The sequence below is a fragment of the Dermochelys coriacea genome, chromosome 22 (genome assembly GCF_009764565.3).
Source record: "Dermochelys coriacea isolate rDerCor1 chromosome 22, rDerCor1.pri.v4, whole genome shotgun sequence".
NCBI classification, from domain to species: domain Eukaryota; kingdom Metazoa; phylum Chordata; order Testudines; family Dermochelyidae; genus Dermochelys; species Dermochelys coriacea.
In genome coordinates, this window is record NC_050089.1 from 15,538,192 (window position 1) to 15,556,561 (window position 18,370).

General features: G+C 41.8%; 1 protein-coding gene across 2 annotated transcripts; it reads left to right on the top strand.

Annotated features, from left to right (window-relative positions):
• Positions 1–1,492: 1,492 nt before the first annotated feature.
• On the top strand, positions 1,493–12,203 carry REXO2 (RNA exonuclease 2). 2 transcript variants are annotated; one of them, XR_006276603.1, is made up of 8 exons: positions 1,521–1,689; positions 2,359–2,442; positions 3,450–3,527; positions 5,443–5,554; positions 6,868–6,976; positions 8,198–8,251; positions 10,025–10,206; positions 11,775–11,855. XR_006276603.1 is itself a non-coding variant. In XM_038380676.2 (7 exons), the coding sequence occupies exons 1-7, from the start codon at positions 1,564–1,566 to the stop codon at positions 11,902–11,904; spliced, it is 693 nt and encodes a 230-aa protein (XP_038236604.1). In that variant the 5' UTR covers positions 1,493–1,563; the 3' UTR covers positions 11,905–12,203. The 2 variants fall into 2 exon arrangements, 1 of the variants encoding a protein (XP_038236604.1); XM_038380676.2 differs by lacking the exon at positions 10,025–10,206 and having other exon boundaries at positions 1,493–1,689; positions 11,775–12,203.
• Positions 12,204–18,370: the final 6,167 nt, after the last annotated feature.

An 18,370-nucleotide genomic window follows, 5' to 3' on the forward strand; every position in this document is an offset into this window, starting at 1 on the left:
ATTTGGCATTCTTGTTGGCAGCCTCAGGAGAGTCTGAAGTCTCCTCTCACTCCTGGGAGCATGTTCCTACATTAAGGCTGATGCACATTTGTTGGGGCAGTGCCTATACTGTACCTGTCCTAGAGGCAGGAGAAGTCATTATCCAATTTCCAGCCTTTGGCATTTTTCACAAGCACAAAATACAAATTTGAGAGGGAATGATTATTTTCCAGAGCAAATGGAAAGGAAATATTGACCTGGGGATTAAGGGACAAGTGTGATAACTTTGTTTCCTCCCACCTTTTCTCTGTCTTCCCTGTTTGCTTGTGAGATCTTTGGGGCAGGGATCATCTATGTTTGCACAGTGCCGGGTGCAGTGGTGCCCTGATCCTGATTGTGGTGTCCAGGTAATATAATTAAAGCTGCCATTTAGTCATGGTAGCTCACAGATTCTGTGACTTACCTCTGCGACTTCAGTCAGCATCAGCTGGGAGCACCAGGGTCCTATGTTACCTGTGGAGGGAGGGAGCTGCGAAGTAGCCCCCCTTGCCCCACGTGGTGGGAGCCCCCGGCAGCCGACCTCACCGCTGCTCCCAGATGCCGTGGGCAGCAGGGGGAATCTCAGGAGCTTGTGGACGGCGGGCGGGAATCCCCAGAGCTCCCACCCGCCGCAGGAGACAGGTGGGACACTCACAGCCACCAGCGGAAGAGGACCCTGGAGCTCCCAGCCTGCCCGCAGCTGTCCAGGCGGCTCATTTTGTCACGGATATTTTTAGTAAAAGTCAGAGACAAGGTATGGGCTTCCATGAATTTTTCATTATTGCCCATGACCTGTCTGTGACTTTTACTAAAAATATCTGTGACAAAATCTTAGCCTTAACTATAATATGACAGGTTTCAGAGTAGCAGCCGTGTTAGTCTGTATTCGCAAAAAGAAAAGGAGTACTTGTGGCACCTTAGAGCCTAACAAATTTATTAGAGCATAAGCTTTCGTGAGCTACAGCTCACTTCATGGGACGCATTTGGTGGAAAAAAAAACTATAATATGAATAAGTGACAACTAATCAGGTTTCTGATTGTCCCATTTACTTCACAGTGGCTCAGTCTGTGAATTATTTTGTTATTTAATTTGTGTTTTATGGGAGCCCAGACTCATGATGATGCAGCTGAGTCGATGTGCAATATTAGAGGTCCCTGCCTTGAGGAAGTAAATGCAATTTCCTTCTTTTAAATTATTTGTCTTAACTTAGTGCCCAGGAGCCCCAGTCATGGACTAGAACCTGCAAACTAAACAGGCCTCAGTGTAAAATACTCCCTGTAGAGAGGCGCTTGGAGCAGAATATAGACTGTAACCATCTGCCCCTGAGAGTTAGCAGCGGTACAGACGTGGACAGATGGAGACTACAAGCCCCAGCATGCACCGCTGTTCGGGAGGGGGGCGAATCATGCTTCCTGTGACGCCCCGGGGTGACTACATTTCCCAGCAAGCCCCGGGCCAGACCCAGTCGTAGGACTGCGTGGGGAGGTGGCGCATGGCCGTCTGGGAATTGTAGTCCCCAGGTTGACACTTGGCGGCCTGTCGCGATGCGTGCTTGGTTGCCGGGCTCAGCCGGGCGCCGGCTGCTGGCGGCCGCGGGAGCCGGCGTCCGGGACGGAGCGGCCATGGCTGCGGGCAGCATGGGGCAGCGGGTGGTCTGGGTGGATCTGGAGGTGAGGGGGCTGGCTGTGTGCCGGGGGCACGCCGGTGGGCTGTTTCCATGGGGTTGGGCCTGGCTGAGGGGGCAGGAGTGGGGGAGGGGCCCCATGTCAGCCGGGTGCGGGGGGGGGGGTCGCACTTGGAGGGAGGGGGGCAGAGCCCGGCTGGGTGGCAGGAGGCGGGATCCCTGCCCCCGCAGGACGTACCTGGGGTGTTTTACACTAGGCCGGACAGGGCGCAGGGAGCCAGCGGCTGCCTGCACTTCCAGCGCCCTTCCCTTCCTTTGATCCTGCCAGGCTGGAGCTTGGCCTGCACGGCTCTGACTGCCCTGCTTCAGATGGCAGGGAAGCATCCCGTTTGATTCAGGCCCTGGGGGTTCCCGCTGTCCAGGTCTCTTTTCTACTTATGGCTGAGCAGTTCTGCTCTACATTCACTCTCCACGTATTTGCACGGCCCCCCGGGAGGCTTCGGAAGTTTTCCTTTCCTTTCTCAATTTGGCCAACACTGATTATTTCCCTTCTGCTGGTGACTGAAATCAGTGCAAAGCGTTTGTGAAAAAAACCAAACATGACAGCAGTGTTAGCCCAATTCTGGAATTAAAGCGTGCTTAAGACATACATTCCCTGCAAAGTATAAAACGTAGCTCTTCTCTCTTCTCACGATTGTTGCTTCTGCCTTTCCAGATGACGGGACTGGACATAGAGAAGGACCAGATCATTGAGATGGCTTGTCTCATAACTGATTCTGATTTAAACATTTTGGCTGAGGTAGGTTAGAGTTTGGAGTCAACGTGTACTGGCGTACCTCCGATTACTAGTGCCTGGTACTGTTACTTTGTTATACTTGAAGGTTTTTCTGCCCACTAGGTTAGAGAGGAATATTTTTATCTTCAGTGTTTTGTAAAACATCTGGCTAACAAGCAGCCAGAGTGGTATGTGCCCTTTCATAAGTGCAATTTCCAGATGCGTGCCACCTGTGGACTGGAATACAAGTCAAACAACAATTTATAGTACATGTTTTTGAGGGCTGTTTGGATTGTGGCTGTGTGTAAAATGTTAGTGGAAGGTAACCTGCATTCTTGAACAACCTTGTTTACAGGGTAGCATGTCTCTTTTTAGTACTGAAAGGTTTGCCAGCTGCTGACTCCAAAATGCCTGTTTTTAAGATGTGATTATAACCTGGAAGATGTCCCTGTAAAATTGGCAGTATCTTACTGAAGACCTGTACTTCCTCTTTACACATTATGAGTCATATGTTCTTGCTTTAGTGACAAGAATAAGGTTTCACTATTACTTAGCGCTGCAAAATACATACAGTGCTGGAAGAGGCAACTGGATTCAGTTCTGACTCATGGATCATCACTTGTTAAATAAGTTCCAGTTACAGAATCCAATCAAATGGTGCATGAGCCTGAAAGAATCTGACTTGATATTCACATCCCAGATTGAGTTATCAACATGGAAGAAAGATTATGCCTTTTTATTTGTAGACTAAGAAAACTTGATGGTAGAAGCCATTGAGAGATCAACTGGAACCACAGGCTACTATTCATACAGAATCACTTGATAGTTTATAGCAGGTGGGGGAGGCATTTCCCATCACATGGGTTTTAAGATTGCTTGTGCAGAGCAAGATGGGCAGCTTTCTCCTAATTTCCCTTTTAAAGCTAGAAGTGTCAACAGAAGGTAGACAGATTCCTTTTGTCTGATGATAAGCTTTAGAATGATTTTTTTTGTTAGGATTAGATTATATTAATTTTTTTTCTCATTAACAGGGTCCCAACCTGATTATAAGCCAGCCAGATGAGTTGCTGGATGGCATGTCAGAATGGTGTAAAGAGCATCATGGGAAGGTAAAGGTTCTAGAGCATAGTGCGAGAATCTCTGCTTCCTTGTAACTAGTAGCAATTTTATAATTCTCAATCTCAAAATTGTGTTAGCTGCTATATGAACACTTTAGAGAAAGTTCCTATTCTGAAGATCTTACATTCTAAATGTAGATGACAAAAGGTGGGAGAAAGGAAATATCCCCATTTTACAGATGGGGAACTGAGGCAGAGACGTTGTGATTTGCATGGAATCTCACAAGAACTCCATGGCAGAACTGAAAATTGAATCCAGATCTTCTGAGATCTAATCCAGTGTCTTAACCCCAAGACTAACCTGAAACAGAGTGTCCAAAGAGCCTTAACAACCTTGACTTGCAGCATCTTTGAATAGGCCTTGAAAATTTTACTAGACACCTTCTAGTTAGAGCAATAAACCTACCAACAATGGCCGATGTGAAAGATAGCGAGTGGGGCACCAGGGGCTGCTGCTTGGGAAAGCTCTGAGCAGCAGTGTGAAACTGACATGACTCTTGCTAGTTCCACTGATGCTCACAGGGTTCTGAATTTAAGCAGCTATACTGACAGCATCTTGTCTGGTTCACAATGCTGCTGACTGAAAAAAATATGAAAAATGCTAACAGACTTAGGAAGACAATGTTGCATCAATTTACAGTTAGTTTAAATTTGGTTGATTATTTTCTCAGCACCATGGACTGGAAACCTCATTAATTTTTCATTGAAAGCTTACATTTTGCAGAAATAGATGATTTTGGCTCCTTCACTCACCGTGGAAGTTTCCTGCTTGCCAGTGGCAAGAAAGTGAATAGATTTTCCAAGCCTTCACCTTACATTTAAATTCAGGGTAGTTTTTGATTAAGTACCAAAGTTATAAAATGCCCATTAATCCCTCTCAGGCATCTTACTCTCTCTAGGAAAGATCAGCAGGTCTTTGGAAAACAAAGTAATTCATGTGGTGGATCCTTTTGTCCTTCTCCAGTTGAGAATCCAAACCTAGTTTTACTTCTCAAGTGAATTGGAGATGGAAGCAGCTCAGAAATAAGTCATCTTTGTTCATGCAGAGCTACTTACTTTTAACTGACCAAAATATATAAGATAAGATAAGATAACAATATATATAATAAGATATAAGATAAAGATAACACTTTAGGAACTTCTTACAGCAGATTGACAAGATAAGTGATATTTAACTTTAAAAAATGAGACTTTTTTGAGTTATAGGTGTCCTAAGTCAGTAACGTCCATATGTATTTGCGCTCTAATTTAGAAATGTCAATTCATATTTTTCCAGTTTAGATTAAAAACAACCACAAAAAACATAGATATTTGCAGAACATTCTCGCATTGATTCCAAATCCCTGAAAGTAGGGTTTATTACTAAAATGCTTTACAGACCATTAATTTAACTGACACCATCCAATAAATAATCCATTTAATAAATCAACATATACCTCTTTTTGAACAGATACAGTTGATGCATATAAATAAAGATTCGTACAAAATCTGAGTAATTCGGGACTGAGACATCATAAAATAGCAGGTGGAAAAAAGTCACAGGGATGTGTGTTTGCTCAGAGCCATGTTATGATGTGCTTTACTCATGCAATCTATTCCTTACTCCCTGGGTAGTCTCATTGAAGTCAGTGAAGTAGGGATGTATTCAACATGAGTAAGATCAGAATCTGTCCCTTAGCTAGGATTGAAGTGGATAAACACTGATGCACTTGGTAAAATGTTAAGTCCTCCCAAAAGGTTAAATTTAAGAGTTAAGTTGTCATCTTTTTTAATACTTCTGGCCATTAGTTGGTTATTGTTTCAGTTATTGATTTCTAGGTAACATTTGACTGCTACTTAAATATGCTAGAAGTATTTTTAAATAATGGTAAATATTTGATTGGTGATGGATGCCTCTTTCTTGCAGTCTGGCCTTACTAAGGCAGTGAAAGAAAGTACAATTTCATTGCAGCAAGCAGAGTATGAATTTCTGTCATTTGTACGACAGCAAACACCCCCTGGCCTCTGTCCTCTTGCAGGTAAAATGTGTACTTAATATTTTTAATACTAATAAAATCAATTCTCCTTTCATTCTCGGTGGGGCTTTGAAAAGCCTGTTAATGCACAATGCCAGGGTGATTTAATCTCCTACTTGGAGATCTGCATTCAATCAAATTTCATTAAGCAAGGGAAATTCAGCATTAGGTATCATCCATTCTATAAATTGCTTAAAGGAGATATTGCATACGAGTTTCTGAAAATTCCCATAGATCTGCAGGAAACTTAAATTCCTGTTAGTAGTAATATTTCATTATACATTTATGTCATTATTGGTGTGACTTCGTGTTGATACTGTTTATCTTTTGCATTCACAAACTGCTATCATAGATATGCACCTTGTTTTTCCCTAACGGCTGATATGAATCCAATCAACCTCTAAGTGCTGCTATTCTGAATGTCCTATTACTTGATGTTGACTCAGAACCCTGACTCACAGAGGTCAAAAGGATTCATAGATACTAAGGTCAGAAAGGACCATTCTGATCATCTAGTCTGACCTCCTGCACAGCGCAGGCCACAGAATCTCACCCACCCACTCCTATGAAAAACCTCACCTATGTCTGAACTATTGAAGTCCTTAAATCATGGTTTAAAGACTTCAAGGAGCAGAGAAGCCTCCCTCAAGTCAACCATGCCCCATGCTACAGAGGAAGGCGAAAAACCTCCAGGGCCTCTCCAATCTGCCCTGGAGGAAAATTCCTTCCCGACCCCAAATATGGCAATCAGCTAAACCCTGAGCATATGGGCAAGATTCACCAGTCAGATACTACAGAAAATTCTTTCCTGGGTAACTCAGATCCCATCCATCTAATATCCCATCTCAGGGGATTAGGCCTATTTACCCTGAATATTTAAAGATCAATTACTTACCAAAATCCCATTATCCCATCATACCATCTCCTCCATAAACTTATCAAGTAGATGACCTGAGGGAAATATATTAAACAAACAGTAAAACTTATTTACCCTTAGTGGAAAACCTGGTTGTGTGTGTAATATTTTTACTTTTATTGAAATTATTTTTGTGACACAGAAATTGTAGAAGAAGTAATTGAAGAATTCAGTGCTGAGAGATTATATATTTAAACCACACAGAAGTGATCCCAGAGTGAAAGTCAGACAGAAACCTTTCAAATCATATTTATTGGAACATGAGACTTACAAGTTGACTGAAAACATTTAGAAGTCATATGTAATTTCCTCAGGATGCATAGCCTATCTCTAGTTCAGATGTAATTCACTGTAGCTTCGTAAAGTCTTTGGAAGAAATATCTGTTTTGTCTTTTTCTAGGAAACTCTGTTCATGCAGATAAGAAGTTTCTTGACAAATATATGCCTCAGTTCATGAGGCATGTTCATTACAGGATAATTGATGTGAGCACTGTCAAAGAACTTTGCAGGTAAATACCATATAAAGTTAGGGTAAAACGATCTAAGGCATTCTAGTTATATTTTACTAATTTTCTTCTAAAACAAGAGAGGAGGACAGTGGGGAAAGAGCAGTATGCAGTTGTTCAGTTCTTTCAGATATTCCACTAGGATCAAACAGAGAAAAGGACGAGGACCTACTTACTGAACTGCATGCAGAGTGGGGAGGTGTTTAGCTCTCATATGGATTACAGTAACTCCTCACTTAACATCCTTCCACTTAACGTTGTTTCAAAGTTATGTCGCTGCTCAATTAGGGAACATGCTTGTTTAAAGTTGTGCAATAGTCCCTTATAACGTCATTTGGCTGCCTGCTCTGTCCGCTGCTTGTAAGATTTTGTGGAAGAGCAGGGAGCATTGCACAAGTTCCTCTTCTCCCCTTCCTCCTAAGAAGTCCTAAGCACCGCCAAACAGCTGTTTGGCGCTGGGGAAAGTGCTGAGAGGGAGGGGGAGGAGCGGGGAAGCGCCACGTCTCTGCTCCTCCCTCTCCCTCCCAGAAAATCGTAAGCGTGAAGTGCTGGCAGGGAGGGGAAGGAGCGGGGAAGCGCCGCATCTCCACTCCCAGAAAGTCCTAAGTGCCACCAAACAGCTGTTTGGCTGCGCTTAGGACTTTTGGGGTGTGGGGGGAGACAGGAAGGAGCGGGGATGCAGTGTGCTCCAGAGAGGAGGTGGAGTCGGGGTGGGAAGAGTAGGTCTGGAGTGGAGTGGGGACAGGAAGAGGTGGGCCTGGAGCATCCCCCGGCAAAGTTGGTGCATGTTCTTCTCCAGGTAAGCTGCCACTGCTGCTTCAAAGATGCTTCCTAGCATCCTTGCCTGGCAGTGGATTGTGCCTGTGTGGGGTAAGCCAGGGGCACTTCCCAACCACAGTACAGTATAGTATATAATGCCTTTTGTCTGCCCCCAAAAAATTTCCTTGGAACCTAACCCCCCGCTTTTGCATTAAATCTTATGGGAAAATTGGATTAGTTTAACATTGTTTCAGTTAAAGTTGCATTTTTCGGGAACTTAATTACAACGTTAAGTGAGGAGTTACTGTGTATTATTTTGGTACTTATAACAGTGACTTTTCTGAATGCCAGTGAAATTCAAATTTTTGCACTGAAGAAACATTTCCCATTGTAGCAAACCCAAAGAGGCCTCTGACTATATATTTAAGATATACGGATTTAAAACTCAATTTCTTCCATATACAGGCGCTGGTATCCAGAAGAATTTGAATTTGCACCAAAGAAGGTGGCTTCCCACCGGTGAGACTTCCACTATTGCTTTTAATGCAGTACATTTGTTGTATCTTTAAGCTATAGTACTCTCTTCTACTCAAATATAGAGCTTACCAATTTCTTTGAAAACCTGACATGTTAGTTCTATGGCCAATGGCAGAGGAAGTCTGTGTAATTCTGTTCCTTGCCATATCCTTCTCTTTAAAGTCTGATTATGGCAGGTGCCATGCAGTAGAAAGTATTAACACTTTCTCTTAGATTGTAAGCTTTTAAGCTTTTCAGGACCAGCATCATGAATCTAATCCAAAGCCCTGTGGAGTCTGAATGAGTTTTGCCATCGACCTCAATATGGGCAGGATTGGCCCCCATGTTTTTCCAAATACTGTGCCTAACACAGCGAGGCCTCAGTTCTGCCTTAGGCCTCTGGGTACTATCTTAATATAAACATTTACTGAGTTTGTTTATTTCATAAATAAAGATCTGGAAACCAGAACTTGTCTGGCAGATTGCTGCTGATGGCAATTTTAACTCATTCCTATCAGGAAACGAAGCAACTGTGACTTAGCATAAATAGGAAGCCAACAGGAACAGTACTGAGATGCCTTCCCTCTGGGCGCATAACTACATTGGCAGATGATCCCTTTTTACATCAAAAAATTAAAATGAGCACAAGTTATTTTTACGGCTTAATTTTACTGCCTCTTGAAACCTCTGTTGTTTTAGGAGAAGGCACAGTTCTTTCATGCAGAGATGCAGAAAAGTTGTTGTTACTTTCGTGGGAATCTTTGGAAAAAGGATTCAGAGTAGCAGCCGTGTTAGTCTGTATTCGCAAAAAGAAAAGGAGTACTTGTGGCACCTTAGAGACTAACAAATTTATTAGAGCATAAGCTTTAGCTGTAGCTCACGAAAGCTTATGCTCTAATAAATTTGTTAGTCTCTAAGGTGCCACAAGTACTCCTTTTCTTTTTGGAAAAAGGAGTAACTGAATCTTCAAGTACCTCTTCTTCTAGCTCTCTGATGCATGGGCTGTGTAAGATGGGCACATGAAGGTCCAGGGTTCAAAGGGACCAGCCTGCATCATAGCCAGGCCTTTGCCATCTGAAGCCTGGAGTATTGCAGAAGGTGATTCCCAGCCATTCCATCCTATGGCTAAAGATTGGTGTTTAAAACTGTTGTGCATTAAAATACAAAGATGGCTAGGGAGGTTATAGGTACATTTTGGGTACTGCTGATGCTTGCTGGTTGCTGGCATGTTTTTGGCACAGTTTCAGGAAGCATTTGTTGGAATGAAATGTCATCATCAAGTAAAGATTGGCTGGTGGTGCCCTGATTTCAGGAAGTACTATCTTCTGGAATCTGGTATTTAGCTATGGCTTTACATAGATTTCAGACTGACAGGAATCTAGGTCCTGATTCGATTATTTTGTTTGTTGGTTTTTACTAAATACTGTTCTTGACAATTGTCCTTTTCTAATAATTATTTGTATTACGGTACGTTAGAGGCTCTACCTGAAGTCAGGGTCCATTTGTGCTAGGCACTGTACAAATACATAATGAAAGCATCTCTGGCCCAAAGAGCTTACATAGACCAGACAAAGGGTGGGAGGAGAAACAGAGAAGTAAAGCAATTTGCTAATTATCACAGCAGATAATTGGCCAAATCAGCAATAAAATGTGGGTCTCTTGAGTCCTTGTCCATTATAAGGCATCTCAGACTAATACCAATACTTGTTTTAATAGTTGAAGTCATGCAGTGATTTAAAAAACAAAAGTGGGTAAACTAACCTTTTTGGTTTTCAGGCCAGGTAGTGTTAAATTCCATATTCATCAAATGAGAACATGTTCAACTCAGTTTACCTGCCCTTACCCTCAACTACACTAGACTCATAGGACTGGAAGGGACCTCTAGAAGTCATCTAGTCCAGTTCTCTGATGTCATGGAATGCATTGGCTTGTTAGAGCTTATGCCTTGCATAATACAGGTGAGTCGCATCATACACACATTTAACTTACATGAATTCAACTATACACGCTCGGCAAAAAAAAAAAAAGAACAACAACAAGATACCTGTAAACACTGCAGGCGATTCCGCCCACCATTCTACTCAATGAGCGTATGCCCCAGAGTGAGCGTGAGATGGGAGACGTGAATCTGCTGTTCCCTCAGTCGGTCTTAGTTCCCACATGCCTCTCATAGTGTGAGCATCTTGCCGCTCTGAGTGTGATTCTAGTGTTTAAGGATACTGTACGTATTTTTCGTACAACATGGCCCCTAAACGCAAGCCAACTACTTCATCTGGTGCTCAACAGAAGAAACAGCGATCTGTTCCAACGCAGGAGGAAAAACTGGCTGTGTTGGACTTATTGAGAGATGGTATGGCGGTCTCCAACGCGGCATGTAAATATGGCTGCAATTAATCTAGCATCTGTGCCATCAAGATTTGAAAGAGAGAAATTCGTCAAGCCGTGGCATCAAGTGCTCCAATAACTGCTAAGGTGACAAGCCAGGTGCATGATAAGACTTCAGTGAAGACTGAAAAGGCGTTAAACTTATGGCTGGAAGACATGAACAGTAAACGTGTGCCTATTGATGGCAACACATTGCGAGAAAAGGCTCTTAGCCTCTATGCGCTGTTCAGACCTCCCACCGAAGAGGGACAGCCTTCTGATGAGAAGGAATTCAAAGCCAGCCATGGTTGGCTTAACAGTTTTAGCTAGCTTAACCGCTTCAACCTCAAAAACGTGTAGACTACTGGTGAAGCTGAATCTTCCAATGAAGACCGTCTGACTGTTTTTTTGTGGCAATGCGGATGGGCATTTAATAAAGCCGGGTTTAGTCTACAGGGCTGCAAATCCCCGTGTCCTAAAAGGCAAGAACAAAAATCTCCTGGCTGAGTTCTGCAATCAAATAAAAAGGCTTGGGTGATGGCAGCATTATTTCTGGATTGGTTCCATAAGTGTTTCATTCCGGAGGTCAAGCGGTACCTCAAAGAGAAAGGACTTGACTTTAAAGTGTTGCTGATCGTAGACAATGCTCCTGGCCACCCTGCGGGACTCCGGTTTGCACATAATGACGTTGAAGTCGTCTTTCTCCCCCCACTACCACCTCCATCCTCCAACCTCTGGACCAAGGCGTAATTTGCAGTTTCAAGGGCACATACCTGAGGCTTACATTCTCATGGATACATAGTGCTATAGATGCTGATCCCAATCTTAATGTGATAGAGTGTATACTGTACTTTATGGGCGATTTAATGGATTTTCAAGGGTAATTTTGACTAAACTAACCCCCACATAAGATGCGACTCTACTGTAGCACAAACCAATAAGTAAAGTGTTACTTCCTTGCATGTCTGCCCTGCTGAACTTTTATTGTTTCCTGTATTACTCAGTCTAGCGAAGGTGGTTTTATAACTGACAGATTTGTGCACCATATATTTCTCAGTGTTCTTTTTCTTTTGTTTACAGTTTGAAATTTGTGAGATGCATCAGAATCCAAATTTAGCCTGAGTGTTTGTGCATTTTGAAACCTTACTTAATTCTCTTGCAGAGCATTGGATGACATCAGGGAAAGCATCAAAGAACTTCAGTTCTACAGAAATAGCATCTTCAAGAAGAAAACAGATGAAAAGAAAAGAAAATTAATAGAAAATGGAGAAAGTGATAAAACTGTGAGCTGATCTTCCATTTCACAATGCCATCCCATAGTATCCACTGGATGTATCCCCTGTTTTTCTTCTGTTCACCAATGTTTAAGGAAGAGGCTTCTTTCAGTTACCTTGTTTCTTAACTGTTGTTAAAGCACACAGAAGTCTGAATTACTGCTACTTTCCTCTGTTTTAGCTGTGAATCTGCCATTTAAATCTCAGCAGCTCCTTTGTTTGTATGTATCAGGTCACTTTTGCTCTTTAATACATCTCTTAGTTTAGTTCTAGATGCACTTTTTTGTTACAAAAATAAAACCAATCCTGTTGAAAGATTTTTTTTACACCTTCTCTTTTCTTTTACAGCAGCCTTAATTATAAGACTTAGTATACAACGTTCATCTAAAAGGTGAACCAGCCTCCCTCGGATTTTCAAAATAAAATGTTATGGGAAATATATTGCATCCTTCAGCGATCACATTTGTGTGTGCTTAACAAGAATTCCTCTGTAAAATACACAGTGCCATTTGAAGACAGATTGAACATATGCATCACTTAATGTAGCCTGAGGAGCAGTGGCCTTCTTTGCGTGTGGCATCAAAGATATGACCAACTTATCTCTGGACAGCTAATTCAAGTAACAAGCTCGTTTTAGTTCCATCGTGGCCATTTATCCACTTTAAAAAACTCTCATGCAGACAACAGTGTGTGCTCAAAGTATGCTAGGGAGGAGCTGCACAAAAAGCTGATTTGTGATCAAGCAGATGAAATTTCAATATAAAAAATGAAAGGCTGCAGGCCAGGAATGAAGTCCATTGGCATGATAAGCGCGCGCGCACACACACACACACACACACACACACACACACACACACACACACACACACACACACACACACACACACACACACACACACACACACACACACACACACACACACACACACACACACACACACACACTGTCCTGCCAGTTGATGTTTATAGTTACCAGTCCAGCGTCTGGATCAATCTAGTGGCCAGTCAGATTGGTCGCAGAAGGGAGCAGGGCTCTGTTGGTCACGATCCGATGCTCCTGGAGTGTGGGAAGACGAACCCAAAGTCCCATGGCCAAGCACCCTGTTCTTATAGTCTTTTTTCTTTGTTGAAGTCTATGGATTTTGTGTCAGTTTGTGACCGGTTACTTCTTAATTGGTGTATCTTTTGATGTAAACCTTCCAATACACCTCCGAGAGGGTTATCCTGTCCTGGTTCCGATTTAATCAATTTTCCTTAGGGGTGTGAGCCTTCACCTCAGGGTCATCAATTTGCTCTTCTTCAATCATGGATGCACATTGATGGTTCTCTGGCAAGATAAGTCTCCTTAGGCATCTTCGCCCCTCCTTCCTTGACCATCTGGTTAACAGTGGCCTTCAAACCTTATCTTTTCCTGATGCATGCATTCCACATTCACACAGTCTTTCACAGAAACCTTCAAAGCAGAATACATTGTAAATTAAGCCTTGCTAAATCTTATAACTAAAATGATTCACATGGCTTCAAGCCCTCAAAATTTCTCTAATCTATTTATCATAGACACAATACAAAATCCTGTCTTTTACTAACTAAACTTTATAATAGGTCCTAATTGTGATGCATATGGGAAACAGGTTCCCAGTCTTAAACAGACATTCCATTCTATTATTCAAAAAGGGTGGCTAGCAGAATGAAATCAAGGCTTACATCAATTCTTATAGTACAATTATAAAATCCTGTCCCTACAATACTCACTTGAAAAGGATTTATGGTAAAAACATGTCCGGTTTTCAAGGGATGTTCCTGTGGCTAGGAAACAGCTAAATGAGTCCATGGACTTCACTGGCCTTTGGATCAGGCTCTAGAAGAAGATGCTGCTGCCATTTAACTTGTCGACGTGACCACAAGTCGTTGCTAACCTATCAATAAGCTGGGGTGTAAAGAAGAGGACCTTTTTCAGTAAACAAATTTTTTCCAGTCAGCAACAGATTGGAAGATACATTTTAAACTCACTTTTTTGCCTTTGTCTAGTAACAGGTTTTACATCACCTGACTTGTCTCAAATATTTAACAGATATATGTTAAACATATTCAATTGATTCCTAACAACATGATCTGGTGTGTGAACGCCAGCTGTGGCATAGTCAAGAGTCATATCCCAGGAAGCGGGGACACCAATGTTTAGATACTGAAAAACATCCTTCACTGCCAGGTATTGGACATAGCCATACTCCCCATCTTGTTCTGGATCTGTGTGCGTCTCACTGACACTTTCTGCTTTGATATTTAGTTTTAGGCTTCTAAAGAAGAGATTAGGGCTTTGTGAACTTTAAGCACTCTTCTAATGAAAGTATCAATGGGGAAGGGTCTGAAGTACTGGCCCAGAGCTATGGAGAGTCCCCTAACAGTTTGTCAATTTCATGAGCAACGTTTTTTGTTTTTTTTTTAACGGTTTACTCATGGGCTCTGAGTATGGGATGTCCATGTTTTTTCCATTGAACTTGACAGTTTCAGTCCATATCAACATCAAGCAAAGTCCAAAGCTTTCCAGTTCCACCGAGACCAAAATATTTAAGTGCTAATGGAGAAAAAGAAACAAAGACTATCTTAAAAGAAAATAACTGCAGCTTTCACTCCATGGATGAATGTACCAAATTAGAGTCTCTGTACTCTCCTAACTATGTTCTTTCTAGTTTTGGTGGTTTTGTTTTATGGGTTGGTGCAAATTCTTCCTTCTGTTTCAATTTGCAAATTCTTACATTCTTACTCTCCAAATTTTGCTTTGAGTTCCATATCTGTTGTTGTTTGTATTTAGGGTAGCTCCCATCAAGATCAAGCCCTGCTATACAAGACTTATACTCAGTAAATGAAACTCATTTGAAGCCACAAGGTGACAAACTCAAGTTGACATATGCCTTGTTCATTCTCAGTTTGTCACCATGGGCCACTTTTAACAAAATTTTGAGCAAGCCTTGTCTGATTTCAAGTTTCGCTTGGGAATTCCCAAGCGGCTGTGTTTGTTATGCTATTGAGTTGTCTACTGAACAAGTCACATACCTTTACTGATACGTAAATGTACATTAAGTATGGTAAAATTGGTCACCTCAAATAAGCAGTTAAAATTATTAATGGAAAGTAAAATAAATACTCCCTAGCCAGGTGTTTTGCTATTGAAAGGAAATGTAAACAGAGTAAAACAAAAGCTACCGCTTACCAGAAAGCAGAAGCCTAACAAATTAAATGCTATTAGACAAGGAAAAGAGCCACCGCTATGTCTTTGATTCTAAGAAAACAAGAGCTTGATATCATTTAACCTAATAGGGAAAACCTACTGTTTTCTGTCTTTGTGAAATACTCGATCCACTGACACTGTTGTATCTCCCATAAGGTAAATCAATTTTTCTCTTCAAACAAGTATTAATTTGAGCCATAGTTGTGAAGTCAGATATGTTGCAGAAAGCAGGCTTCCACCTGTTTTGCCTGATAAAGCCACTGGGGAAAGGGGATCTCGTTCTAATCTTGCATTTTTCATTTGATAAAATCATGCTGACTGACAAAATGAGTGACAAATGTCAGCAGGTCATTCCTATGGTTGAAAATAGGCCTTTATAAGAAAATTTTAGTAGCAGTACAATCCCTAGCTCCTTCCCATGTCTATATGAAAGTCTTACAAATGAGAAAACCCTATGAAGTTGTAGATCTTAAATTAGCCACCAGAGGAAGACCCATACAACTTGTGAATGTAACAAAAGTACATTAGTAAAAACAGTTGATTCAAGCATTTATGTAAAGGTTACAGCATTTAAGCATGTACATTCACTTAGATCATACTATAACTCAGCATTTGTGCCATTCATGAGATGGAACCATCAGAGCAGGGGAGTGGAAGTCAGGACTCCCAGATCCTATTTGCAGTTACTGATTTGCTGATAAGTCGCTTTCAGCCAACACTTTTGAATTTGAGCTAAAATGAGGCCGCCTTCCTGCAGAAAATGTGGCTTGGTTTGAGAGCTGCTGAGCACACAGAGGGACTGGAATCAGAGCCCCTGAAAATCAAATCACTTATTTAGGTGACTAACTTCAGGCACATAAAAGTTTGCAAATTTTGGCCTTAACCTCTCTCTGTCAATCTGTTGCCACATTTGTAAAATGAGTATTAACCCATCACACAAGGCTTAATGTTTGTAAAGAGCTCTAGAGCAGTATAAAGTTACTGACCAGTGGTTATTCTGCTGCTTGTGTCAAATACAGAGGGTGAGGGAGTTTCACTGGCATGCAGGATTCCTAGAATAATAGAAGTTAAAGACAGACACAATCTCTCTCTTTGTAGTAATTTATAATTTGCTCATTTCCAGATTATCCAGGCACTATCTGACCTGTTAGGACACGCAGACTAGCCCAATGTGCAGAATAGAAAGCTGTGAGTGGCTTACTGTGTTCCCTTAGCTACATGCATGTTTCCACTTGCACACTTAGATTTCCCAGACCTTTTTTCAATTCCATTTATTGCACGGGACTTTGCCATTACTCATGGCAAGTGCATACATTTTTGGAGGTTCAGGACCTAACAGACTTCAAAGGGTTTATTTATTGCCTAAAGGATTTTTTGTTTTAAGGATCAAGCCCTTAGAAAGCAGTGGGTTCACTACTCTAACTGATAACTACAAAAAAACCCTATATGTTCAACATATGGTAATATTTATTTGATAATTTAAGCACTGGTTAATTGGAGGTTTCAGAGTAGCAGCCGTGTTAGTCTGTATTCGCAAAAAGAAAAGGAGGACTTGTGGCACCTTAGAGACTAACAAATTTATTTGAGCATAAGCTACATCAGATGCATCTAATGAAGTGAGTTGTAGCTCACGAAAGCTTATGCTCAAACAAATGTGTTAGTCTCTAAGGTGCCACAAGTCCTCCTTTTCTTTTTGGTTAATTGGAGTATTTGTTTAATTTACTCAAACCCTCAGGAATCAAATAACTTGTTTTCAAAATAATGCATCTTCCACCTTTAATTTGATCATTTTGATGGTTAGTATAGTCATTGGCTCAAGGAAGTTGCTATGCACTTAGTAAGAAAAGACTAAATGGTGAAAAAGAGAAGAAAAACTGTTCAAGGAAAACTGCTGTAATGTTAATCGATGACTATGACTAAAAATTGCCGTTTGCAGACTGGGCTAGTGGCATTGTAAGCCCTAGCATATGTTATGATTGGTCTCTGGGAGGCCTGTCGTTAACAAGACAAGCCGCTTAGTGAGTTAAAGGGATGGTCACACCTAAATTCTGAAGGAATTGTACCATCAAATGATTTGTATTAACTCTTAGTGCTCATATCAATCAGCCCCATGGAGACATCCAACTGACCCGTGCATCCTTTTCTCAGGTTGGCTCAAAGTTTAGCAGATTGCCTTATGGCAAGTAGACTGGCTGCTTGAATCAAGAAGGGACATTGTATGCAGGGACCTGGAGCCCCTACCAGCCATACCTCAGTATTAGGGTGACCAGATGTCCTGATTTTATAGGGAAAGTCCTGATATTTGGGGCTTTGTCTTATACAGGTGCCTATTACCACCCACCCCCGTCCCGATTTTTCATTCTAGCTCTCTGGTCACCCTATAAAAGATGGAGATGGCTGCAAGCTGATCCATTTCATACAGAACAAGTCATTAGGCTCTTAGCCCAACAACAATGCGGCAGTTGATGGCAGAGTCTTTCATGATGCCTGTCTTACCACATGGTTACTTTGAGAGAGGGTCATGTTCCACCTTGATTCCCCTGACTGGGCTCTGGCGCTGCAATATACACCCCCAAATATGCACCAACACTGTAAGACGACAGCTCACTCATCCATTTATTGCATTGGCTGTACAGCGTTTAGAGTTGTTCCTGTAAAACATGGAAGCAAAGCTGCACGTTACCACATAACATCAGTTTGTTTGGAGTGCAGCATCCCTGGGCCATTAGGGAACTGTTTCTCTTCATTTCCAAATCCATTAAACAATAGAAGTGAAATGAGGACAAGTGTTAAGGGCTGGAAAGCATGCTGCTACTTGAACTTATTGTCCAGAGCTTTGTTAGTCAATTTGGCAGCATAAACAGCACTAAACTAAAAACTAAAGAGATTCTGTCAGTGGCATATCACTATCTGCTAATATTTAAGACAACTCAGAGGAACGGGAGTGTCCAATTGGTACAGTCTGGGATGCAGGAGACCCAGGTTCGAGTCCCTCGTACACCACAGACTTTCTGTGCAACCTTGGCCAAATCATTTAGTCTCTGTTCCTCAGTTCCCCATCTGTAAATAAGGACAATAGCACTTCCCTTTCCTCTTTGAGGATAAATACATTAGTGATTAGCAGGATAGATAGGAATGAGCATGGCACAAAATCTAATGCCGGGTCAAGCTCCAGAATTTCAGCGCTTGTGTTGGATACTTGTTCGTAGTTTGGCGGCACACTACAAAATTGGGTTAGAGATCTCACCAGGAATA

Excerpts from the sequence above, each read along its gene's own strand:
- REXO2 (XM_038380676.2), top strand. The coding sequence starts at position 1,564 with ATGCGTGCTTGGTTGCCGGGCTCAGCCGGGCGCCGGCTGCTGGCGGCC. Across the intron at positions 2,443-3,449 it reads ATTTAAACATTTTGGCTGAG|GGTCCCAACCTGATTATAAG; the intron begins GTAGGTTAGAGT and ends TCTCATTAACAG. Across the intron at positions 6,977-8,197 it reads ACTGTCAAAGAACTTTGCAG|GCGCTGGTATCCAGAAGAAT; the intron begins GTAAATACCATA and ends TTCCATATACAG.